The 26205-nt window shown below is 42.5% G+C and overlaps 1 protein-coding gene across 5 annotated transcripts in view; it reads left to right on the forward strand.

The window, feature by feature from the left end:
• Nucleotides 1–25292, forward strand: part of unc79 (unc-79 homolog, NALCN channel complex subunit) — a 42352-nt gene extending 17060 nt beyond the window's left edge. For 3 of the 5 annotated variants that reach the window (XM_088318105.1, XM_088318129.1, XM_088318134.1), the window contains exons 13-51: nucleotides 308–479; nucleotides 620–850; nucleotides 1760–1950; nucleotides 2287–2410; nucleotides 2930–3070; nucleotides 4896–5111; nucleotides 5288–5515; nucleotides 5663–5804; nucleotides 6209–6288; nucleotides 6371–6519; nucleotides 6603–6760; nucleotides 8456–8637; nucleotides 8858–9059; nucleotides 9161–9343; nucleotides 10469–10537; nucleotides 11787–12076; nucleotides 12195–12377; nucleotides 13660–13822; nucleotides 14182–14331; nucleotides 14416–15630; nucleotides 16027–16128; nucleotides 16363–16479; nucleotides 16572–16674; nucleotides 17726–17866; nucleotides 17983–18021; nucleotides 18130–18242; nucleotides 18328–18413; nucleotides 18805–18978; nucleotides 19268–19336; nucleotides 19416–19526; nucleotides 21472–21576; nucleotides 21667–21744; nucleotides 21824–21913; nucleotides 22001–22176; nucleotides 22840–23023; nucleotides 23110–23313; nucleotides 23446–23523; nucleotides 24737–24778; nucleotides 24874–25292. In XM_088318105.1, coding sequence (XP_088174231.1) covers nucleotides 308–479; nucleotides 620–850; nucleotides 1760–1950; nucleotides 2287–2410; nucleotides 2930–3070; nucleotides 4896–5111; nucleotides 5288–5515; nucleotides 5663–5804; nucleotides 6209–6288; nucleotides 6371–6519; nucleotides 6603–6760; nucleotides 8456–8637; nucleotides 8858–9059; nucleotides 9161–9343; nucleotides 10469–10537; nucleotides 11787–12076; nucleotides 12195–12377; nucleotides 13660–13822; nucleotides 14182–14331; nucleotides 14416–15630; nucleotides 16027–16128; nucleotides 16363–16479; nucleotides 16572–16674; nucleotides 17726–17866; nucleotides 17983–18021; nucleotides 18130–18242; nucleotides 18328–18413; nucleotides 18805–18978; nucleotides 19268–19336; nucleotides 19416–19526; nucleotides 21472–21576; nucleotides 21667–21744; nucleotides 21824–21913; nucleotides 22001–22176; nucleotides 22840–23023; nucleotides 23110–23313; nucleotides 23446–23523; nucleotides 24737–24778; nucleotides 24874–25062 — 6670 coding nt within the window. In that variant the 3' untranslated portion in view covers nucleotides 25063–25292. The remainder of the gene's footprint in view (nucleotides 1–307; nucleotides 480–619; nucleotides 851–1759; nucleotides 1951–2286; nucleotides 2411–2929; nucleotides 3071–4895; nucleotides 5112–5287; nucleotides 5516–5662; nucleotides 5805–6208; nucleotides 6289–6370; nucleotides 6520–6602; nucleotides 6761–8455; nucleotides 8638–8857; nucleotides 9060–9160; nucleotides 9344–10468; nucleotides 10538–11786; nucleotides 12077–12194; nucleotides 12378–13659; nucleotides 13823–14181; nucleotides 14332–14415; nucleotides 15631–16026; nucleotides 16129–16362; nucleotides 16480–16571; nucleotides 16675–17725; nucleotides 17867–17982; nucleotides 18022–18129; nucleotides 18243–18327; nucleotides 18414–18804; nucleotides 18979–19267; nucleotides 19337–19415; nucleotides 19527–21471; nucleotides 21577–21666; nucleotides 21745–21823; nucleotides 21914–22000; nucleotides 22177–22839; nucleotides 23024–23109; nucleotides 23314–23445; nucleotides 23524–24736; nucleotides 24779–24873) is intronic. The other 2 variants (XM_088318113.1, XM_088318120.1) reach the window with 2 other exon arrangements.
• The last annotated feature ends 913 nt before the right edge of the window (nucleotides 25293–26205 follow it).

Below are 26205 nucleotides of genomic sequence, written 5' to 3' on the forward strand. Positions count from 1 at the left end.
CTGTTTCCTGATTAAAGCCTTCCTTTTATGTTAATTATTGTGATTGTAGTTTGTCCTGATTCACATCTGCACCTCATCATGCTGAAAGCTGTCTTGATAATCGTAACCGTCGCTTTAACTGAAAACATTTGAGAAACCGTTGAGTAGGATGTTGTGCGTTTCTACAACCACTGCAAACTCCTACCACAATAATCATGTTAATTTTAAATTGGATCTTCTTGGATAGTATTCTGCTGTCTCGACTGATGTGCGTTTGTGTGATGCATTCAGGAATTGAGTCTTTTATTATCCCTCCATTTCTCTCCAGCCTGCTCAAGGAGGCTGAAATCCACGCAGAACAACGTGAGTTTGAGCTGAACAGGCGTCGGCAGATGGGTCTGTCATCCTCGCATCACTCCCTGGACAACATTGAGTTTGATAACAAGGAGGACGACCAGCACGACCAGCGCCTCCTCAGTCAGTTTGGCATCTGGTTCCTGGTGTGTACCGAAGGCCCGTTGCCATGTCTGTCAATAACAGGGACATTAGATAAGGATATGCCCGTCACATGGCTACCTTATCGCAACTATATGACCTTATTGCTCTGCTTCTCTGAACTTCTCTCACTGTACATGTGCAGGTGAGCTTGTGTACCCCCAATGAGAACACACCCACCGAGAGTCTGGCCCGGCTGGTCAGTATGGTTTTCCAGTGGTTTCACTCTACCGCCTACATGATGGACGACGAGGTGGGAAGCCTTGTGGAGAAGCTCAAGCCACAGTTTGTCACAAAGTGGTTAAAGACGGTGTGTGATGTGCGATTTGACGTCATGGTCATGTGTCTTCTGCCCAAACCCGTCGAGTTTGCCAGGGTAAGGTCGCACAAGTGTGATGAGTGAGCATGAGCACAAGTATTTTCATTAGACAATAGCCTTCAATAGCACTTGATAATGCCAATATTTCTTAAATCTGTGATGAAGATGTGTCCTATTTTAACAAATTATTGTTTGAAAAAACCTGGCCCATTTTTAATAAAATAGAACAGAATAACAACTTGTTCTTAGTTGCATTTTAACATCCTACTATATGTGTTTCTTAAAGTCTTAGAGCCACACATCTCACATAAAAGTAGCCTGAAGTGAGACAGCATTACATCATTGGCCACTTCTTTTTACTCAATGTACTGCTTTGTCCATAATTCCCTTGACGGTGGTGTCAATCATATTTGACATTATAGTTATGTTTTCCCTTGCAGGGCCATTATGACTTTGAACCAATGCAAATGTATGATCCCTTCATATTATCACATAAACAAAACAAATTGACGGATCACTCGTTTTGAAATCAGAAATCAAACGTTTGTTCAACCGGAGGTATTTATTCACTCTAAATCTTGGGATTCTCGCAAGACATTTGGAGTCGAGGCACATGATTTGTTTTCGCGGGCCACATGCAATGAGATGGTGGGCCAGATTTGGCCCCCCAGCATTGAGTTTGACAACTAGGGGGCCTACTTGTGAAAAGCAAGGACAGCAGCGCTTTAAAAGGACAAGGACGGATGGGGACGGATGACGATTACTTTTAGGAATAAGGACAGAGGGACGATGACGAATTGGATGGAGGACGGACCGGCAAAATAGGATAACGTGCTCACCTCGGGATTTTGGCAAATTGTATCGTAACTGAGTATTGCTATCGGTGCATCCCTAGAATTAGTAGCTGATTCAGAAGTGGTGGTTTCCACTCAGTCATTGTGTTGTGCTTTGTATATTTCTCTCCAGGTTGGCGGATATTGGGACAAGTCTTGTAGCACAGTGACCCAACTGAAGGAGGGTCTAAACCGCATCCTGTGTCTGATTCCTTACAATGTCATCAGCCAACCACTGTGGGAATGTTTTATGCCTGAGTGGCTGGAGGCCATCCGGACAGAGGTGCCCGACCAGCAGCTCAAAGAGTTCCGGGAAGTCTTAAGGTAAATGTGACTCAAGTAGCAAGTACATATGGCATTTGAGTAAGTAAGTAGAAGTTTAATGACAGCATTGTCCCAGTTTTCCCAAACACCTTCAGCTAAAGTGGGGCAGGGTAGAAATATTCTCTTTCTAATGCGGGGGTAATAAAAATAATTAATATATTTCCCAAATTATTCATATATTTTTTAATGATCATATATAGCCTAATTATGTTAATATATGATCACTCTTGTATGAAACCCCGAACTCTAATTTCAAGTTTTAAGCGGTGGAGCATTTCATGGTTGTGAGCAAGTATTGGATAATTAACATAATTTTCCCCTGGCTTGTTCATGCAGCAAGATGTTTGACATTGAGCTGTGCCCCCTTCCCTTCTCCATGGAAGAAATGTTTGGCTTCATCAGCTGCAGATTTTCGGGCTATCCAGCGTCCGTGCAAGAGCAGGCTCTGCTGTGGTTGCATGTAAGCATACGCCCACACGCAGACTCACACACTTTTCCCCTTGACCATCCCGTGGTTCTGTCCACAGTGCGTGTGAATTGAACAGGTTGTCGTAGAGTGTCAAGTCTGGGCAGGAGCTTGCTGAATATGGATCTGGGTCACAGAATGAGACTGAGAGAGAGGAGAGATTTTGGCTTCCATCCCATATGCACTTAGAGCTTGCCACCATGGATCATTTTCAAGTTTTCTGACACAACTGTGATGGAGAGATTGCATTCATTTAGATTTAGTAAATAGGTCAGATTCAGATCACAGAGAGAAGTGGTGGTTTGCCACTGTTATATGTCATGTCCCAGTAAATAAAATGAAGAGATTTGCTGCATGAAAATGATTTGCAGCACATTTGCATAGCCATTATTGCGCAAAAAGCAGACAAACCAACGACCAAGATACACAACTTGAAATATGATTATGATTAAATATGAATTATTTTTTTAATATTGCAGTCTTCTCACTCACTGGTCCTGTTAAATGTCTTAGGTGCTGTCAGAGCTGGATATTGTGGTGCCTCTGCAGTTGCTAATTGGGATGTTCTCGGATGGTGTGAACTCTTTGAAGGAGCTGGCCAATCAGAGGAAGGCACGTGCCTCCGATCTGACTAGCAACACTGGAGCTCGCAGGGTGAGAAAAAAAAATAAATAAAATTTATCTAAATGTCATTTATCGAAAGATTTGATCATTCCACGGCGCACTCATAATGACATTTAAAACGAGTTCAGGTGTGATGTTTTTACGTCACTCTAAGGTCAGTTCATTCACTCGGTTTCTGTAAGGACTGAACACATTTGAACTGTTGTTGGATTCGATTCCTACCATTCACCGAGATGTACTGAATGTTGCCATGGTAACTGTCAAATTCTAAATATAGCTTGCTGAAAGGGCTTCATTTAATTTAATGTCACTCTCCCATTTACATTTTCAATGCCGTCTAACTGACCTGTCAGGGTTGAGACTTAACATTTTAAACTCCATGTATTAACTAAATGTATAAAATGTATTTGAATGTAGATAGATAGATAAGATAAAATAACCACCAACAACATTCAAGGGCCGTGTCAGTGCATTTTATACCTGGGCCTTCGCTGGACACTGACCTGACCTGGCCACCTCTTAACAATCATAGAAACCAACTGTGCTTCATACATGATCCATCATTACCTAAATACATGTCAAGGACATAATAATTCACTCATAATTAGATCTCATACATCATACACACGAGAGATGCTGGTTATTAATTGTATTAAAGTGTACGAGTGGTGCTTTGCTAGTTGAATTTGACGTGCTCTGAGCACCCTGTCACAGGATGGAAAAATACTATTTTGAAATTTGATTGGTTAAAGAAACAGTTCCAGTGCTAATATAATGTACTTAAAGCTGCAGTATGCAGTCTTGCAGCTATTAGCAAGATTTGAATGTCGCCACACTTCACTCCTCCCTCCCCCTTCTCACATATTGCCCAAAGAAATGCCCTCTAGCTCACGAACATGCATATGCACAGCGAAAGCTGCATCGCGAACAAGACTTTTTAAAGATGGAGTATTGCCAAAATCGAAATGGGACAGATTTTATGTTGTATTTTTATATTATATATATATATATATATATATATATATATATATATATATATATATATATATATATATATATATATATATATATATATAAAATATTATATATATAATATTATATATATATATATATATATAATATTATATATATAATATTATATATATAAAATAATATTTCGATTAAAACATAAGAGAGGCAATCAACTGTCACGTCTGCGCCAGTGCTTGCAGCCATATTTCCAGCCGCCCGTGCCAAAAACATGACCTTTATATACCATGACATGAAGAGAGATCTTTACAATTCCTGCTTTTGATTTTTTTGTTGCTAACCATGCAGAGTTAAATAACCTGCCAAGACACTATAGTCTCCTTTGTGAGAGCCTTTGTGTGTCACCATGAAACTCTGAACGGCGGTGCGTGTGAGCAAATGACTGACGCATCCCTCGGTCATGTCTTCTGTTTCTACGATCTCTGATTGGTTAATTTAGACATTCTGTAATAAATTCGGAAATAACATAATCTTCCAAAGGATCATTTAAATAATATTCTACTGGCACGTCATACAGACAGTTTTGATATATATGACAGGTGTTTTTTTTTTTAATCACTTCAAACTGTACTTTAAATTAGCACAACTGATTCTGAAGGCCATGGGCAGATCCTAATCATATTGACACGGCAACGCAGGCACTAAGAAGTCCTTGCTGGCCCTGACGGCTCACCAATGCTTTATAATAAGCATAAAAAAAAAGGCACATATGTAATAAAATGCAAATAATAATATATCAGGATCAATTTGAATGCGCTGAAGGCGGAATGTGACTCCATTATTGTATAATGACTGATGATGAATGATTATGGTTCTGTCTCCGTAGGTGAGTGTGGTGTCAGATCCGGGCCGCCGTGGGCAGCACAATACCCTCAGCCCGTTCCCAAGTCCTTTCAGGAGCCCATTCCGCAGTCCTCTACGCTGTAGTCCGTTTAAAAACCTGGGCCACGCCACTGGCCATTGTGCCTTGGATTTAGATTGCGATGACGACGACATGAACCTGGGCTGTTTCATCCTCATGTTTGACCTCATCCTAAAACAGGTGACCTTCTTAAATGTAGAGGTGTAATTAGCTCCATATATAGTTGTCACTAACGTCGTGACAAGTACGACAAAGAAATGACAACAATGCTCACAGGTGGGATCTTGAGATTTATGCGTCGTGCTCCACTTCCTATTCTGTGTTTTTGACGGTCATCTCCCCGCCCGCTGTCCCAGATGGAGCTGCAAGATGACGGCGTGATGCTCGGTTTAGACACCAGCCTGGGGAAAGATATTGTAGGGATCATCAACAATGTCTTCCAAGCCCCGTGGGGGGGCTCGCACACCTGCCGGAAGGATGAGAAGGCCCTGGAGTGCAGCCTTTGCCAATCCAGCATCCTGTGTTACCAGCTGGGCTGTGAGCTTTTGGAGAGACTGACCCCCCGGGAAGAGATACGCCTGGTGGTGAGACGCAGCGTGCATTTTCATTCCACTGAATGTTAATGAGCGCTGTGTGTTAGCAACTAAAGCTTTTAAATAGCGTGCTGTGTCCCAAACCACCACAACTCATCTTCTGTCCTGATGGGGAAACGTGACTGATTTTCTCTGCAGGAACCGACAGATAGTTTAGAGGAAACATTATTGCTTCCTCAGTCAGATTTCTCCCTCGGAGCGGAGAACCGAAGCAAGGAAGAAGACAACCCGATCGCAGCGCACACTGACAACCCCAACAACCACTCTCCTGATACTGCACGTAAGTGTCATCCCCATCCAGCATCCTGTCACGGGACAAACTGTGCACGAAAATAACATCACATGAGGCTAAATAAACAATAGCTGAAGTCTCTATGCCCCCGAAGTGGTGACAGGTGGATCTGAGGAAGGCCCACATTCAGCCTTGCCTACTGGAAATATGTATATGGTGTAGTGTGTTTTATAAAAAAAAAAACAAAAAAAAAAAAACAACCCTGCACTGTGCCGGATAGCAACATAAGTCATTCAAAGATGAACAGCAAAATCAATGATGTCATGCGTAAACTCATCAATGGGTTGATATGACATGTTTTTGTTAGTTTTGAACAGCTTGATTATTTTAAAAATTACATAAACGTCCAATTTGTAGGAGGAAATAAATTCAGATATTCTTTTTCCTTGCAGCTATGAAAAACAACTCAGATAAGAGATTCTCCTACCAGCAACTTCCTGTGTCTTTGAAACTAATATACACCATCCTGCAGGTAAAATTTAACACACATAGAAAATATTACCTTGAAGAATTTGTGGTTTGGTGGCATACGTTGTTGTTTTTGTTCATTTCAGGAAATGTCCAAATTTGAAGAGCCCGACATTTTGTTTAACATGCTGAACTGTCTGAGGATCTTGTGTTTGCATGGCGAGTGTTTGTATTTCGCCCGCAAGGATCACCCCCAGTTTCTGGCCTACATCCAGGAAAAAATGCTCATCCCAAGGTATGTGCGGCTTAAATGCCACCGCCTGAACTTGTTGTCTAGGTAAGAATGCTAAATGTCACCTATTTCTATTTGTGTTGCAGTTTGTGGGCGATGTTGAAGTCCGAGTTTTGCCAGCTGGCTTCTCTGGCGGTGCCTCAGCTCCTCCACGCCCTCTCTCTGTCCCACGGGGCAGACATCTTCTGGAACCTCATCAACACAAACTTCAACAGCAAAGACTGGAAAATACGATTTGAAGCAGGTGAAATGATGTGTCATCTTTTTTCTCCACCTCTGCCTTTTGAGTTAATTCAGAAAAGAGAAATGGGGGAGGGGGAGCAAAATTGTTACTTTTAAATATTCTAAACCTGCACAATTTACTAAGAGCCAGTGTTTGAGCTGTAGTAAAATATCTTGGTACGATGCTGCTCCTTCTGAAAATTCACATGTTAAAATAATATATACTACTCATAAAGTTAAATAAAGTAACCTAAAGAAGTGCAGTACCGCTTATTATTTTGTTTCATAACACTACAAATCAAGCACACATTCATAAACAACAGCCAGCAGCATATATTCATAACTCAATTAGAAAATTCTAAAATATCCTTCGCCAAGGGTGCGAATGTGAGTGTGATTGGTGGTTTGTCTGTAAGTGCCCTGCGATTGGCGACCAGTTTACCCTGCCTGTCACCCCCAACCCAGCTGAAGTAGTCTATATTTGACCCACACCCCAAAATTAGAATTCGCTGTACCGAAAATGGACGCAGCTCTTGTTGTGAAGTTCATTAGATTAGATGTATAAGTCTATCTGATGTTCTTGCACATAGACATAAAAAGACCGGTCCTCATAATGACCCTAACTTCCCAATCTTGTGATTTGTGAGTGTACGAGTGAACCATCCGAACAAGACCCCCTTCCCTTTATATAACCTAAACCACTGCCCACATCTCCTCCCTTGTTGTCATGGTTACAGTGCAGCTCGAATACCCGGCAAATAGGAATTGACGGCTTGATGTGATTTTTTTTTAACCACCTTCTGTTTGGTTGCAAGTTGACCTTGCGAAAATCAGGGATATGTCCACCGATGGACAGGTAATACAGGCTCATGTTGATTTATTCGTCCTTGTAGCCTTGTAAACAAATTCATCTCTTGGCCAATGTTGTCAGCCTAGTGGTTAATTATATGCCTACGTGTAAAATGAATGTCAAAATTAATGAGATTCTTTCCAAAGCCTAACTAATCTTCTTTTGTTGTAATAAATACTAGCGACTCAGTGATCATGTTTCCTCGAGTGTGTCATTACCAACAGGCCATGCAAATGTTACTGTGCCTGCACTGACACCCAGTGTTCATTCTTGTGTACTGCAGGAGTTAAAGCAAAGCCATCGAATATTGTGCTTATACAAGACAACTTTATTTTTATAGCGCATTTCACAACAGCTGTACAAATGTAGTTTACATAGAGTATAACATATAATAGCAATTATTCAATAAAAAAGACTTTTAAAGCAGTAAATTGAAATTAAAATTAATGATACTATAAAATACGCTTATTTTCATTGGCATGATTGCCTAGTGTTAGGTTAAAGGTTCAGTTTCATCTTTCCTTGTGTGGATTTTACATGTCCTTCCTGTGCATGTGAATTTTTTCTCCTGTTAACCGGTTTACTCCTGCATTCATTGACCGAATACATTGTGTTAGTCAAGTCAGAGTCTTAACCTAAGGCATACATCTTGGGTTATAACTCTTTATTGTTCTTAAATGTGTGAATGGCTTGTCTTTAATTGCCTTGAGTTTGTCTGGCAAGCTGTCTATTGGGTGCCGTACAACCGTCAGTCAGTCAATCCTGGCTTCCTTCTTTCAGTCAGTTGGTATAGGCTCCCATTCCCTTGTCATGGTCCCTAACATACATACAAATTGTATTATTGTTCTGTTCATGATATTCTCATAGTGGAAAAGGTTGCAGTGCTGTGCCGCTTCCTCGACATTGGCGCGGTGACTAAGAACCATCTGCTCAAGTACTCTTTGGCGCACGCCTTCTGCTGTTTCCTGGCGTCGGTGGAGGACGTCAATCCGGCAGTGGCCACCCGAGCCAGATTGCTGCTGGACACCATCAAGAGGCCAGCGCTGCAGGTGAACACCTCATACAGTCCTTCAACCTCACAACAGTAAACTTTCTTTATACTGAAGACACGATAAGATAGGTGCCAGAAGTTGTTCTTCCAAGGGCTGCATGCAGAAAAATGAAAATGAAAAGGCCACTTCACCTTGAATTAATTAGGTTTTACATTTATACAACATTTGTGTCCCTGCACTTATTGGTGCTGTCTTGTGCTTTTGTGTTGCTATGCAGGGCTTGTGCCTCTGCCTGGATTTTCAGTTTGACACAGTTGTGAGGGATCGACCCGTCATCCTCAGCAAACTACTCCTGCTTCATTTCCTGAAGAAAGACGTCCCTGCACTCAGCTGGGAGTTCTTCGTCAACCGCTTTGAAACATTGTCGCTGGAGGCTCAGTTGCACCTGGACTGTAACAAGGAGTTTCCGTTTCCTACAAGTACGCTTGAGTTAAAGTCGCCAAAACATTGTTTTACTTGTGGCAGTCACATCACATTCCATTTGTGTTCTAAATTACAATCCTAACCTTTCTTTTGAAAGCTATCACTGCAGTGCGAACCAACGTGGCAAACCTCAGCGATGCAGCAATGTGGAAAATACGCCGGGCACGCTTTGCCAGAAACCGCCAGAAGAGTGTGCGTTCCCTCCGTGACAGCGTGAAGGGCGGCCCGTCAGAGTCCAAGCGGGCATTCTCACTTCCCGAGTCACTGAGCAACCGACTATGTGAGTAGTGCGGATTGGCCACTTTGTCCTCTACGCTCAAATGTATCCTGCGACATTTTCATTTAGTCTGCGCTCCCACATCTCGTGCATGCTGACGCAATTCTTCAGCGCTGAAGTCCTTCTTGAACGCCCCATGTACCACCACTCATTTTCTTTGTTTAGGAGGTGAAGCAATTTTTTTTTATTTTGAAATCCTATCTGCGCAAAGTTCACTATTTTTTTGAAGATTGTTGTTTGCCTTTCTTAAGCATAACATCTCCTGATTTTTAAAAAGTCTACACACCCCTGTTCAAATGCCAGGCTTTCGAGATGTAAAAATTGAGACCAAAATAAGTAATTTCAAAAGGCCATGGTGTCTACAGGAACGAATGATTCAATCCGTCTCTCAACAAACTGCCACTCGACACACACGTAATGCGATACTGTAGTTTTGATGACGTCACGTCACTTTTGACATGCAACTGATAATGATTTTGTCCAACATTGCGCCTCCCCTTATGTTGATTAATTATTCTAATTAATTCTTAATCTGCAAACTCAATATTAATCAGAAAACCATGTTTTTACTAATGTTGGCAACATAGTCTTGCATCAAAATTTGGAGAGTTCAGTTTCCCTATACAGGTTTATCGTAAGTGATTTTTATGCACCAAGCCCACTTTGCGTAATATGTGGCAACAGGCTTGCAAATGAGGCAATGAAACTTTCAGAGCTGTCAACAAACATTGAACACCATGCTGTCATTTATTTATGTGATGTGGAATTTTTTGCAATTATGGCGACCAAAACAAAATTAGAGTAGACTAGTGGACCACTAATAGTAGACTAGTGAATAAGTATCATTATCCAATACCCCAACACGCCTCGTTGAAGGGAAACAAGCTTCAACTAATCACAAAAACTATAGTCAAATAAACTACAGAAACGGTTACTTTTTTGTTTACTAATGAGCTTTTATTTGTTTTTATGCCAGTCCATCAAAAATATTGCTTTATGTGAAACCTCTCCATGGCACGAAAAAGGTTGGGGACTTCTGTTCTGAACATGCTTGTGTGTACCAAGACGTGTGGCTTGTGGTACCATTTCCTGTCACTCCTCTAAACTGTCTTCATGTTTGGTTTGTAGCTCTAAGGCTTACCAGGCAAGAGCACTCCGCTCCCACACTCGGTGATATGATCGAGAAAGTCCTACCAGGTAAATAAAATTTCCAAATGTGAAACACCTACTTTACTCCTCTATAATGATATGCACGTTACGTTGAATAAAAAGCTTGGCGGGTAAGGATAAGACATTGAAATATTCAATATTTCAAATACGTAGTTGTTCGCGACATTCTTTTGCAAAAGAAAGACAACATTTTAAATGTATTTTGTTTACCAAACTTACCATTCAGATTCTGCAACCATTTTGCATATCGTTGCCGTTTGGTGGAGCCCGTGTACTTCCACAGTCATCACTTTTCAGGAACTTCCCAAAATGGCACGTTTCTTCAACCGTTAATATTGCATCATCAAATAGAGCAAGCCCTCTTCCACACTTTAGATTGCGAAATAATTTGTAAAATAAATAAATAAATAAAATACATCAAAAATAACATCAACACGTCTGGATTTACCATTATTGTAGATTTGTGACAAAATGCTAAATTGACCAAATTGTGACATGGGACACCCGATACCAGCATTGAACTGCATAATACTCTCATGAAAAAAATTATTCTTGTATTATCCTTCTTTTAATGAAAGAGAGAGGAAGAAATCTCAAGACAAGTAAAGTATTTCTAGAGAAAAATGACCCAAAACATACAACTTAAAACATCCTTGAATGGCCCACTGCATATATCAATGGGCTTTTGTGAAATGAACCCATTATGAGCCCTGACCTAAATCCTAGTTGAAATTTTGTGGAACGAGCTGAAACATGGCATGTGACGGAAGCACCGTCCAAACCTGAGACAAATGGAACACTTTGCTCATGAAGAGTGGGCAAAAATACTTGCTGAGAGCTTCAGAAGTCTAATTAAAAGTTACAAAAAAACATTTATTATTTATTTTAGCAATTGCCTCAAATGGTTGCACAACAAAAATCAAGTTAATTACCAGTAAGTCATTTTTTTTTTCTTATCCTGGCCTGTTTCATGTGTTTGCTCGTTTTTTTTTTTAAATAATTCTGTTGGAACACAATTTAAAAGCGCTATCGGATTTTCATTGGTTAATTTTCTTTACATTTGTATTTATTATGAGTCTTATGTTGTTTTTCCTTTCTTTCTTTTAATATTAATTTTATTTCTATAACAGAAAGGTACCAGCAATTTTGTCCTAGTATTTACCTCACCAAACCGAGGACGAGAGATCCTTTGACAGTACATTAGCCCCTCTGCCCCTTACCCAACCCTATCCTTTGCTCCAACATCGAAACCCTGACGCCTCAGTCTCTCATGCAGGCCAGATGCTGTCTCCTGAAGACGACAGCATCATCAGAGACCTGCTCCCAGAGGACGCGGGCATAGACCACCAGACTGTTCACCAGCTCATCATGGTACTCATGAAATTCATGGCCAAAGACAAGAGCAGTGCCGAGGCCGACATTGGCAGCGCCAAGGCCTTCAACACAGTGAAGCGTCACCTGTATGTGTTGCTGGGTTACGACCAGCAGGAGGGCTGCTTCATGATTGCACCTCAGAAGATGCGCACATCGACATGCTTTAATGCCTTCATTGCTGGTATTGCACAGGTGACCGACTTTTATTATAAAAGACCTCTTATTAATGTGTGTGTCCGTGCCTCTGCTCTTTTATGGTTCTAATAATGTGTGCCATCTAGGCTGAAGCGTTCAATGTCATGTCTCTCAGGTCATGGACTATAACATCAGTTTAGGGAAGCAGCTGCTCCCCCTGGTGGTTCAGGTCTTGAAGTACTGCACGTGTCCTCAGCTAAGACACTATTTCCAGCAGCCACCCAGATGCTCACTTTGGGCGCTGAGGCCTCACATCAGACAGATGTGGCTCAAAGCCCTGCTAGTCATTCTGTATAAGGTAAACCTTATAACATTTCTAGCCACTCAATTTCAGGGCAGTAGTCAATCGATTGCCGAGGAGGCAAATTTAGTTCTCTCGGTACTTAAGTACAAGTATTAATGTAGCATGCCCTCCGAACAAGGATAAGACTTTACTGATGATTTTGCAGTTTATTTTTTGAGCAACATTTATCCATAACCGTGTAACCTTCAAACCTAATCACCGTAAGAGTTGAAACACATTTCAAAACACACGTAAACAATTAGCTAACATATTTCACATTCAAAAGTCAATATTTACAAACACAAAATACATAGAAACATCATTTACACACCTGTTGCCTCTTCGAAGCGGCTGCTAGTAAAAGAAAAGTCCGTTTATGTGAGGAGCAATATGAAACTCTTGGCCGTACTCTTCGTTAAGTTACCTTACGTGTGAACTGTATTACACAGAACGCTTTACATTCAAAATAAAAGCACATGGCTTAAACCGGAAGTAGTACCTTTCAATGCAAATTTCAAATGAAAAAAAATATACAGTATATAGTACATAAAATCACTGCTGCGGTTCCAATAATATGAACATGGTTAGTTAAAATTAATACTTGTGGAAGATCACTCTGGTTAAAGTAGAAGTACTGATTCAACTTCTTGAGAAATAAATGTACTGTGTTAGTACAGACTCTGAAATGTGCCTGAATACTATTGTAAAAAGTCCAAATCAGTGTTTGCTGACAGTTAAATACAATGTTTTGATAACTTTTCACAACCCTTGTCTGTACTTTTTCTGTCGAATAACTTGCTTAGTGCTAGTCGTACTGAGAAGAAAAAAATAAATCAACGTGCACACTATCAAAAGAACGTGTTCGCATAGCTTCCCTAACTTTGTGAAGTGACAAGCAAAAAATGCATACTCAGACAATTTTTCCGTTTGGGTTTTTATCGGGTCAGGCAGAATTATTGTTTTTTAATGCCAGAAGCTCATATTTCTTAGTACATTATCCATAAATCATTCTTTAAGCCGACAACATAAAAAAAGTCTCTTAAATAAGACTATGGATGGGCAATATCTTCTCCAGAGCTGTTGCCGTTATCATTTATGCAGTTGACTCTCTATTCACATCTTTTTTTTACACTTTGTCATCATCCGTTAAAGTTGCAAACCGAAGCAATTTTTTTGGGGGGACAATATGATACCTGAAGAATAGACTACTAAGTACAGTAACAAGCACTAGTGTATGTCTCTTCTTCCCATCACTGTTTGGTGGTGTAGGTGTTTCTAATTGAGTGTCATTTTTCAGTATCCTTACAGAGAAATGGATGGAAGTAAAGTTGTCCTGCATCTGATCTACATTACAATCAACACCCTGAACGCCCAGTATCACAGCTGCCGTCCCCACGCCACCGCTGGTCCCCTCTACAGTGACAACTCCAACATAAGTCGTTACAGTGAAAAGGAAAAAGGTGAAAATGTTCGTCTTGAATGCAGACCTTAATAGATACTCTTGAGTGTAGGTCCTCAAAATTAAATTCAGACTTCTATTTTTTACAAAGTCATGAAGATTGCAACCCCTCTAAGGCTCACAAACATTTAGCAATTGCACCTAATGTCCACACGCTCAGCTGTGATTGGTTGTTACCTGATCCCTCAACGCGTGATGTATTAATACGTTTTTACCGCTGTAAATTGCAAAATTAGTAAAGTATCCCTTTAAGAGTAACAAGTAGAAGATGGAAAACCCTGAAAATCCCTAAAAAAAACATTTAGATAACAGCTTTTAAATTGTTTGGTTTTCATTCTCCATTTCTTCACTCTGTTTCAGAAGAGGATAGTGTATTTGATGAGTCAGATGTTCATGACACTCCCACCGGGGCCGCTAACAAGGAGTCACAAACCTTCTTTGCCCGTCTGAAGAGAATTGGTGGTAGCAAGTCTGTCAAATACCAACCAGTTGAGCTGAATGCAAAGAAAAGTAAGACTCGAAACATTTTCACTCCCTGATGACATGTAGTATTTTGTTTCATGATGTCTTATCTTTGCTCATAACCCACATCAGGTGAAATTGAGCTGTCCGAGTACCGGGAAGCCAGTGCACTTCAGGACAGTATCCTCCACTGCGTGAGGGAAGAGAGCACCAGAAAGAAGCGTCTGCAGGCCATGAACAAGCAGAAGTCTCTGGACATCTCCAATACTGACTCTATCCTCTTCAACCTCGACGAGCATCGCCGCAAATCCTGCATCGACCGCTGCGACTTACAGGCGCCCCCTGTCCAACCTTCATCGGGCGCCGCCCACAGCAGGCGTCATGGCAAAGGATCGTCCGATGGCTCTTGGGTTCGAGTGGAGGGCAGCGATGCTGTGGACAGGCGGGGCTCTCGAGGCGGGCAGTCCGACATCTCCAAACCTGTCATCCCCGAGGTCCGCCTCAGCTGCATGGAGACCTTTGAGGACAAGCCGGATCATGGCTCTGCGGGAAAGGAGGACCAAGACCTCATTGATCTCTCCTCCGACTGCACCTCCATACCGGAGAAACACTCCCTACTCTCCATGTCTGACAGCGACTCCTTAGTCTTTGAACCCTTACCTCCGCTCAGGATCGTTGAGAGTGACGAGGACTTTGACCTCAACACCATTACGGGCTCGAAATTCAACGGAAGTCCAAAAGTACTGGCTTCCCCCGCAAGTAGTAACACATTGCGGCTGTCCCCCGTGGTGCAGGTCAGCGTAGAGGACTGCTCCAGTGACAAAAAGATCACAGACCTCCTGACCGGAGAAGCGCTTCTGGAAAAGAAATTGACTCCTTCTAGTTCTCTGGAACTCCCTGAGCGACTCGAGAACATCTGTCATGAGAGCCCCATCATGACTCTGAAGCAGAAAAGAGATCTGCTGAGGAAGACACCCCATGTGCCAGACACCTCACTGGACGAGGCGTTCGGGACACTAGAGGAGGCCAAGGGCTCGAGCCCATCTGGCAGGACGATCTTCTTGGACATCCCGGAAGACAAAGCCGAACCTCTGTCCTCACCGGAGAGAAGCAACGACGAGGAAGAGTACGGCGATGATGAGGACGATGACGACATGGTCGATGAAGCAGACGGAGAACTCAAACCACTCGACGGCGATGACAATGACGAGGCAGAATTTAAAATTCAGATTGTTCCTCGACAGCGGAAGCAGAGGAAGATCGCTGTGAGCGCCATACAGAGGGAGTACCTGGACATCTCATTCAACACGTTTGATAAGCTTGGCAACGAGCAGGCCACGGAGTCAGGTGAGTTAGAACCGTACAAAAACTGTTTTAGTATTGTGGCATCACCTTTTTGTCAATCATTTACATTAAAAAGTGTTCCACATAGCCAGCGGTTAGCATGCTTCTCGCGTAAAGTCAGCTGGCAAAATATTCAGCTCTGTGAACCAAAATGACGATAAGTGGTATCAGACGGATAAATGGATGATTAGCTGTTAGAAACTGATCCAAACCCGAACAATATTCTGTGGTTTTCATCCTAAGTAAGTCCACTAAGATCTGACCTAGCCTAGCGTTATAGAAAACTGATGCTAGCACAAATTTGTATCCATTTTGAAATGAAAAATCAAAACAAGTCCATTTGAGTTCGTGGAGGAACTAACCCAACAATGCTCACAAAGAGTTTGTGTCGCCGTGCAGATCACCAAGCTCTGTCGACCTTGGAAAAGCCGCGAGAATCTTCCTCAGCGCCAACACTTGAAGCGGCACTGCCCGAAACAAGCCACCGCTCTTCAATATCCGGTGGGATTCGAAAACACGTCTTACTTTTATTTAGAAACAAAAATAGCTTGGCAGTCATAACCAGAGTGGATATGCGGTGGCTAGATGGTGTTATTACATGATGATTTGGATTCACCATCTCTTTCATCGTCCTTGAAACATCAGTTTTCTATATCACCACACACACTATCTGCCTGCATGGATACTTTGACAGCAATGTGAACCCGGGTGTATTTGTGTGTGTATGATCTTCAGCTCAGTACCGTCAGGTGAAGCGAGGTTCTCTGGGCGCACTGACCATGAGCCAACTGATGAAGAGGCAGCTGGAGCATCAGTCCAGCGCACCGCACAACATCAGCACCTGGGACACAGGTCGTCATTCATTCATTCATTCATTGCATCAACCGCAATAACTCCAATAACGTCCGTTTGGTTCTAATAAATGTTTTTTTCTTTTTATGCAGGTCCAACAAAGACCAGTCTGCTCTCGGCACCAAGCACAGTTAGCATGTTTGTCCCTGCCCCTGAAGAATTCATTGATGAGCAGCCGACCTTAATGTCTGACAGGTGAATGAATTCATTTTCAGCTGTCTTTACTGTATAGCAGCCAAATCCGCTCAAAATGAATAACGTAGGTGTAGTTTTCCCGTGGAGAAAGTTTATGTAGAGTGTTTGGGTCATTTTCATATAATCTGATGAATACCACATACAACATTGAATTTTATTTTGAAAATCAATTAATTTTACTGATATGATCATTTTAATTATTGGAAGTTCAAATAGTTTCTAAGAATAAAAATAGATCTTAAGTAATATTTTTTTATTTTTAATGATAAAATGTATCATTTATTTATTTATTTATTTATGTAATTATTTATTTGATTTATATATGATGAATTGCTTTACTATGCCTTTTCCATGAAAATCAATGAAATTGCGTGTTCGTGCCGTCAAAGTTCCTTATTTTGTTGCTTTGGCAATTCTTTCCACTCAAGCAGTCTTTAATGTTAAGCCGTTTTGCTTTCACATGATAGCAGACAACAAGATAAATGGTGTTATTCCTGAGATATGCAGGAATTTGCGTTAAATAAAATGAACTGTTTACATCTTTATTGTTAGGCACTTTTATCTTTACCATTTTGCGCAAAGTGTATTACAGTGGGCGACAGTAAATTCAAACTTTTTGAAAATAGAACTAACACATTTTTATACACATAAAACAGAACATGTAAGCAGAACAAAGGTAAAATATGTGACCTGATGACATTTAACCATCTAAAACTGTGAGGTAAATGTGATTTTGGATGTTCCATCTAAATTGTATCCTGCAATGGACTGGTCACCAACCCAGGATGTACTAAGCCTCTCAGAAAAAGTCAGCTGAGATAAGATTCAATTCACTCGTGACTCTAATGAGGACAAGCGTGATAAAAAAAAAAATGGATGCATGGATATTTAAATTGCTTTCAAATTCTGTGGTTAGCACTGATACTTAACGGCCGGCGCACTCACTGGAAGGCAGAGGGAGAGAAAAAATGTGTAACATCAATAAAGAGCTTTGAGTCATCTGATGAAGAAGCGTGAGTTTGACTGAAGGACCTTGAATGTGACGCTTTAGGTGTCGGGACTGTGCGGCTGTGCTGGAAGAATACGACGAAGAGACCCTGGGCCTAGCGGTGGTGGTGCTTTCCATGTTCATCCACCTCAGCCCTGATCTGGCTGCTCCGATGCTCCTGGACATCATGCAGTCTGTGGGCAGGTAGAGCAGCTCCCCCTCCCTGCAACCTACATCCACTCACCAGTTTCGTAACTAACCCTCAGCACGCATGCATGATTCATTCCTGGAGCCTTATCCACTGCTCTGACTTCTTTCAGGCTGGCTTCCAGTGCTAATTTCTCTGGACAAGCTGAGAGGTTTGACATGAAGTCGACACACTGCCATGCAGCGATAGCCCCATTTTCTTATAGATGATGAGTTTAATCATTCATGTGGCCAACACAACCCTTCTCCCTGCTTTGCAGCATGTTGATCCCAGGGAATGTCGCCGGTGTGGCCAAGCAGTTCCTCCGTTGTATGTTCCACCAGCTGGCGCCAAATGGCATCTTGCCACAACTCTTCCAAAGCAACATTAAGGGTCAGCTCCTCACACTTTCAATGAAATCCGAACCCTACAGGAAGAAAAAAAACTATATGATGCATTTGTCACTTTTTCTCTGCAGATGGAAGTTTTCTTCGGACGCTTGCCTCCTCGCTAATCGATTTCAATGAGCTGAGTTCCGTTGCTGCACTCAATATGCTGCTGGAGGTGAGCGCTCTCCTCATTCGCCTTCTAACCAGCAGAAGGAGCTCTTGTCAAAGCAACGGAGGCCTCTTTGGTTCCATGGAGGCAGCATAAGCCCATTTAGAAGCACAATTCCTCAGGGTATTCAAGAGAACCTGCCTTATTACCCTGCACAACTGCACCAGTTGATTGTTATTGCTGAGCTAAATAAATGACACAGATAAAAGCCCAGTGAGGCGCGCGACCCGTGCGAGCAATAATCTGTGCTTTGGTGTCCTGAATCCGCCGCTGCAGTCCTGAGCGTTGTGATTGATCAGAACTGAATGATCAGTTAAATGGAAATAACCCCGCCCCGCTTATAGAATGCCATTATATAACGCAGTTGTGCTTTATGCCTGTGTGCCGTGCCCTCCAGGGGTTGAACAACAAGAAGAGTCTGCCGGCAGGAGGCACGATGCTGCACTGCCTGGACAACATTGCTACCTTCATGGAGGCCCTCCCCATGGACTCCCCAAGCAACCTGTGGACCACCATCTGCAACCAGTTTCAGACCTTCCTCACTAAACTCCCCTCTGTGCTTCCTCTGAAGGTAGCCATCGACGCCACTGCTCACTTAGCCCGCGCCTGATATGCTTTGATGTGATTATGGCTCGGGAGAAAGCATGGAGCAGTGCCCTTGTCAGATTCAATAGGACTGAGTCCAAAGATTGTAATTGACTTGACTCTGCCGCTTTTGACCTCACAGGTCAAATTCAAGTGTCACTAATCATTTTATCCCCACGTGAATTTGATCCAATGTTATGATTAAATAGTTGCATGAACTTTTGTACTTGGAAAAGACTTCTCGTTAAATCTTTTTCAATCTGTCTGTGCCTCAGTGCCCCATGGATTCCAGCTTGAGGATTATCATTTGCCTTCTGAAAATTCCAACCACAAATGCAACTCGGGTAAGCCCAGAGAAGATTTTGGGGAAAGCTAATTTATACAAATCCTGGCCTTTAACTTCTAACCTCCTGTGTCCCGCAGAGCCTTCTGGAGCCTTTCTCCAAGCTGCTGAGCTTTGTCATCCAGTACGGCATCTTCAGCCTTTCCTACTTAGTGGAGCTGTGTGGACTTTGTTACAAAGCGTTCAATAAGGTACAGTCCACATCTTGCATTTACATGTAACCCACTTTACAAACCCGGTAAAACATATGCAGTTTTCTTTAGAGAATCACCTCTCAAAACAGAAGCCTTCATTTTTATTGACTTATTATTACTGGAACAATCTGAGTCATTGGTGTCTGTGACTCTCGAAGCACAGAAAAACAACTGATGCCGTGTTTGTGTTCCTGCTGCTTTTCTGAAACCGGATAGCATCATTTCAACAAATTAGCGCTGCTGAAATTGTTGAGTTGCGTTGTTTCGCAGGGCTTTCGCTCATCATTCTTTTGGTGCTGCACTACTTCCCCGACTCCCCAGACAACCAGAAATGTGGCCATGCGTCGCACATGATTAAGTAGGCAATTAGCCAGTATTGATTAACATGATTAATTTGCTTTGCTGTAGTGCCAAGGGTCCGGTGGCGGCTTTCTGAGGTACAGAGATGCAGCCAGGCTCGTCCGCACCGTTTGGCCCCGAGGATCCTCAATCCTCCGCCACTGTCAACACAGCATGCTTTATGTCTCCTGCAGTATTGATTTTCTACACGCTCTTCAATTCCTCACTGTACAGTATCCGCTTTGCAAAACCCCGAGCCACTATCTACAATTACTCTTAGAACCTGTCTTACGCATCCATCCATTATCTGAGCTGCTTTTCCTCACGTTTTTTTTAAAAAATTTTTTTATAAAAAAGCGATTTCTGGGAAGGTTTCTCAACCCATCTTGCCTGTCTTTGGAGGTCAGGTTTTGAAGTCAAGCTTTTTTTTTTCGACTTAAGTTTGGCATTGTATGCATCAGAGAATGCTCCTGCGAGTGCGCCCGCGGGTTTCTGTTTACTGAAGGTGACATGCTCCATTAAATTTTAATTTAGAGAGTTCAAGTGTGGCCGTGCACAAGCCACACATACACACCAGATATAGAAAGTAAACGCAGCGGGCGTATCAAAATAGTTGCCTCGTATTAATAGGCTAATTAAAGAAATGATGACTTTTTGTTTCGTCTCTAACTGGATGTCAGACTTAAATGCTTTTGACAAACTCGTTGGGTGAACCGAAGAGTGCTGTGCACAAGAAGTTCCTTCGTAGTCGGACACAGAGGTCAAAATTTGCCACGTCAAAAGTGCATCAACAACGTATGGAACCAGCTGCTTTACATTTCTATTTATTTAGATCCATTCATGCATTTTCGCCAGCGCTTGCCCTCATTAGGGTGAGCTGCAGCCTATCCTAGCTTGCTAGCCGATGACATGACACATACGGACAAACTGACATTCACACTCACGTTATGGACAATTGTGAGTCATCAGTGCTCCTAAATATGTGTGTTTTGCAAATGCGGAAAACTCACACAAGGACGGGACAACGTGCAACGAATCAAAATCCTGAGAGCTTTGAGGCAAAATTGCAAACAAGCTAAACAAACTGCCGATTATTAATTAATAATAAATAATTTATTACAAGTTATGGTCTCATTTTTCACATCCCATCCGGGGCGTGAGACACATCCGGAGTGGCTTAGCATTCCTTGGGAGCATGCGGCCAACATAAGCAAACATGATGGCACAGAGAAAGGGAGGCAAAAGTGGAAGCCAGGAGATGACAGTGTGGTTTGTAAACAGGCAGCTGGGCTTTGTGTGGAAGGGATGAACAAAGAGAGCAGCCTGTCCTCGGGGAAGGAGAAGGCAGCCTGACAGCCTCATCTGAGCTGCCTGGGACTCAGGGAGGAGAAATCTGGACTGGCCTAAATCTACTCCTCAGCTTCACTATTGTCTGTCTATTCTCTGGCTCCCTCCCATCCTCTCGCCGCCTGTCCTTCCCCCTCTATTCAGCCTCGTGAGTTTATGCTCTCCTCGCAGCATGAGTAAGGGAGAGCGATAATAGAAAAAGGCAGTCTTGCTGCATCAGTACATTTACTCCCTTCTTTTATCTCCTCACATCCAGGAGCGAGATAAGTTCTACATGTCGCGCATTGTGGTGCTGGAGCTGCTTCAAGCGCTCAAGTTCAAATCCCCGCTGCCTGACACAAACTTGTTACTGCTGGTCCAGGTAAAAAGCACAGCAAAAAATAAGAGTATCACACTGAGGTGCATGTTCAAACTTACTGCACTGTGTTTTTTTTTTTTTTTTTTCTGCCAGTTCATTTGTGCAGATATCGGTACACGGCTAGCAGAATCCACCATCATCCAAAAGCACATGATCGCTACATTGCCCGGGGTAAGATTTTACTAAGAACCTTATTAGCATCAGCAGCTGGCGTAAAGGCGACCTAAAAATAAAATCTGTGCCTTAACAGTGCACAACAGCAGCAATGGAATGCATGCGACAATACATAAGTGAGCTCCTGGACTTTATTGCAGACATGCACACGCTAACCAAACTCAAGGTGAGTCTTATTTTTGCATCACAAGAGCACCTTGTTCCACAATTGTTGGCAGAAGTTACTGTGCCCTCTTTCAAACGTGTCATTTAGAGTCACATGAAGGCTTGCTGCCAGCCGCTGCACGAGGACACTTTCGGAGGGAACCTTAAAGTGGGCTTGGCGCAAGTGGCCGCCATGGAGATCAGCAAAGGCAATCACCGTGACAACAAAGCCGTGGTCCGTTATCTTCCGTGGCTTTACCATCCGCCCTCCACCATGCAACAAGGGTGAGACTCACTTTATTTTGTTTGACTTTTGTTGTGCTTTTTTTTTGTAATTCTGTTATTTTTTTATTTGTTTATAGAGCTGTTTTTTTTAGTAGTAGTGGTATTTATTTATTTATTTATTTTTTATAAAAACATTTTAGTTTAGCTTTTCTTAGTTTTAGTTTTAGTTTATATGTCGTATTTCTTGAGATTAAACAAAAAGCCAGTAAGTATTTTGTATTTTATTTTGGATTCTCATTCACGTTCAGAATGTTCAATTAACGTAAGAAGTCTTTGGTCCCCGAAGTAAACCCGCACAAGCATGTGTGGAAGAAAACTCACCACAGGAAGCCAAGATTTAAACCCCAAACCTCAGAACTGCGAAGCAGATGTGCAAACCACTAATACACGGTGCTGCTCACACATAAGCATGATTGGTGCCAAGCAAACAATTTGAAGTGAGTTGACGAGCATTTAGACAAAAGCAGTCCTTTGATGCCAATTGCTGGCAATTTCAAACCCTTTTTGGGGATTAACTCGCTCTAAATATTCTGAACTCCTGTTTCCATGCCTGTGTCACATTGAACAGATGAATGCTGCCTGGAGTGTCATCAAATATTGAAAATAGTGGGGATAAAATAGCATTTAGAGAATGCCGTCATGAATGTCATGTTTCCTGTGCAGTCCAAAGGAATTCATCGAATGCGTCTCCCACGTGCGTCAGCTGTCATGGCTTCTCCTGGGCGCCCTCACACATTGCGCCCTGCATCAGGGCTCCACTTCCTGTATGCCCATCCCTCTGGATGCTGGCTCCCACATCGCTGACCATCTTATTGTCATCCTCATTGGCTTTCCTGAGCAGTCTAAGGTGTGGCACGAAAATCTGCAGCCGCTGATCTGCTTTTTATTCACGAGTCGCTTTTTTCACAACCTCTCGTTTGTGTCCATTCGCAGACGTCCGTGCTGCACATGTGCTCTTTGTTCCACGCCTTCATGTTTGCCCAGCTGTGGACCATCTACTGTGAGCAGGCGGCCGCCGCTCCCACTTTGCAGAACCAGAACCAGACAGAATTTTCCTCCGGCGCCATTCTCACAGGCCTGGAGTTTTGGAGTCGTGTGACACCCAGCATTCTGCAGCTCATGGCGCACAATAAGGTGGTGAGTGCTTTGCCTCCCCCTTTCACTGGCTATCAAGTGCAAAATGTCCTCTTAAAGTGTGGAAAATATGACCGATGAAGAGTCCTCTAATAATGATGACCTTTTTTTTTTTTTTTTTCATTCTTCTTTCAGATGGTCGAGATGGTGTGTCTTCATGTTATTAGCCTGATGGAAGCGCTGCAGGAGTGCAACTCAACTATCTTTGTCAAGGTTTGCAAAAAATGAGCCACTTTTACTTTTACACTTCAAGAATCAATCCTTATTTGCATCACATTATATTCACAGATCACTCAATTCATGTATATGACTGAATTTTATCCTCAAGGAATTAAGGAATTACGGGAAAAAAAAATTACATTATAAAGAGAGTATAAAAAATTAACCCCCCCCACACACACACAACAAATATTGTATTTTAATCTGTATAAATGTATTTAAAGCATGCGGTAAAAGTAAAACAAGGGATGCACCTGTGGCACTTTTTTTCAGACCAACTACATTTAAGAAGTCGCCGATCCCAAATACAGATACGTTGCCATGCCATTACGTCTTACAATATTACTGAAAACAACAAAAAAAAAATATTTTTTAGTAATTTCAGATCTTTTGAAGGTAGCAACTCGTGAATTTAATACCCAACTGCTTGTTTCCCTTGCTCACCACACATCTTACTTAAATGTAGCCTTTAACAACGAGTCAATTCGGTTCGATTCTTTGGGAATATGATTTGATTCAATTAACATTAACTTTAAAGATATAGCTCTCCAATGAAGGACGGTTTCATACGTATCGCAATATATTTTAAAGTGGAACAATTTGGTTTGATTCAATGCAATCACATCTTTTCAATCAAAGCCATTTTTCCGCTTCAAATTGTTTTTTGTTATAACACAAGTATGAAGTGAAAATGAAGAACTGTTGTGATGCTCTTTAACGCACCCTTGCTTACTTTGCTTTACCCGACTTTCCGTGATGCAACACGTCGCCTATCCAGCCTGGTATCCCCCGACACGGTTTCGTTACAGCAGTGCGGCTGGTTTGGCACGACTACATTGATGCTTGTGCCGCAACTCACGGGGCGGTGGCCTCCATTTCCATCCAGAGTTCATCATCCATTTTTCAGAGCATTTCCATGTTTAACTTAAATCATCTTCACATAGCTGACATGACTCCGACTCCACCGGGGCAGGATTACAACATGTCAGGCTGGTAAAGTGATATCCGTGTCAAGTACCGTATCGGCATTGATACGAGTATCGGTCATGGTGAATCTCTGGGTAAAACTATTCTGAAAAAAAAATGCGGGTGTGATGAACGGGGGTTCACTTTATCCTGCTAATACCCGAATCATGCCGAGCAAGTAGATGACCCCTTTAAGAAGAAGTAACAACAACAATTCTCCCTCTTTTATTTTCCCTCTTAGCTTATTCCAATGTGGCTCCCCATGATACAATCCAACCTTAAGGTAAACCACGTAAATCACATCTAACTATAAAACATCCAAGAAAAGTGTCAAGACCATTTTAATCATGAACTTCCCTCCTTCCCATCCTGCATCAGCACCTGTCGGCAGGTCTGCAGCTGCGTCTCCAGGCCATCCAGAACCGCGTAAACCACCAGTGTCTGCAAGGTCAGACGCCGGGAGCGCCGCCCTTCGCGCTACGCAAGTGGCTGCAGTGCACTCAATTCAAGATGGCTCAGGTGGAGATCCAGTCATCTGAGGCCGCCTCGCAGTTCTACCCCATGTGACCTACTTTCTGCTACCCCGCTCTGAATAACCAAAAAAGGATGCTCACCTGGGTTGAACCGCCTTTCGTATAAGACGTACAGTAGATCTGTGCTCGTTAAGTACTGCTACTGTTATGGCTCACCTGCTGAAGATTTCTATTTATTTGTGTTGTGCTCTGAATGCAAATGTGTACTCAATCGATGACATTCTATCTTTTTCGACTGGACAATAAAAGTTCATTTTTTCAAGACACCTTGTCATTTCCTATATTCAAATGTGACATTTACTTCCCTTTCACGTCCCCGCTCATATTCCAAATGTCCATTTTACCATAATGCGAATGGCAGCGCGATTAAATCAGCCCACCTTGTTTACGGTTGCGGACCAGAGACTGGACCTCTCCGGGAAAATGACATGACACGCATTTAGCCAGCTCGCCGTCTCTGATTCTTGTCAGAACGTCCGTCACGCTGCCTCTCGCCATCACGACTCGGATCCATCAGGAGGCCGTGTGAGTTGCGGGAGCAGCCTCCTAACTCGATAAGATGGAGCCAGAGCTTAGAGTTAAACAAGCCTATTTTGGTGCGAGATATCCCCCCCCCGCCACCCCCACCTCTACCACACCCTCTACCAGCGGCGCCCTAGCCCAAAGTGGAGGCCTCCCCTTCCTCCTCATAGCAGACTTAAACCAAGCAAACACAATTACCTTTGGCCTAATGTGGTTTGTTGTGATGGAGCATTGTTGTGAGGTCTAACTGCATTAGCCCGAGGATAACAGATGTCATGACATCAGGGCACATTCATCTACTTTTGGATTTCATCATCGACATTTAACATGAATCCAATTTGCTCATTTAAATATTGAAAATGTAACATTTAGAGTACTGCGACATTTGTGTTGTTTGGGGGTTTTGAGTTGTTTTTTTTTATTTGTGCGTGCAAAAGAGGACCCGTGATGAGAGGTGTGAGCCAAATGAGTCACACAATGTGACTAATGAACTCACACACATGCACGCTCACGCACTCAACCCGCATGACCCGTGAGGCTGGCTGAATCAGGCTCGCTGTGCCCTCCCTGTCATCAACCTCCAGTCTTGGCTCATCAACGCTCTCCTACCGCAGGAGGCTGGACAAAAGTGATGCTGGCTTGTGCGTGCCTGAGT

This window comes from Idiotropiscis lumnitzeri, chromosome 1, assembly GCF_059441095.1.
Source record: "Idiotropiscis lumnitzeri isolate Australia: NSW breed Sydney's pygmy pipehorse chromosome 1, RoL_Ilum_1.0, whole genome shotgun sequence".
In the NCBI taxonomy this organism is placed as follows: domain Eukaryota; kingdom Metazoa; phylum Chordata; class Actinopteri; order Syngnathiformes; family Syngnathidae; genus Idiotropiscis; species Idiotropiscis lumnitzeri.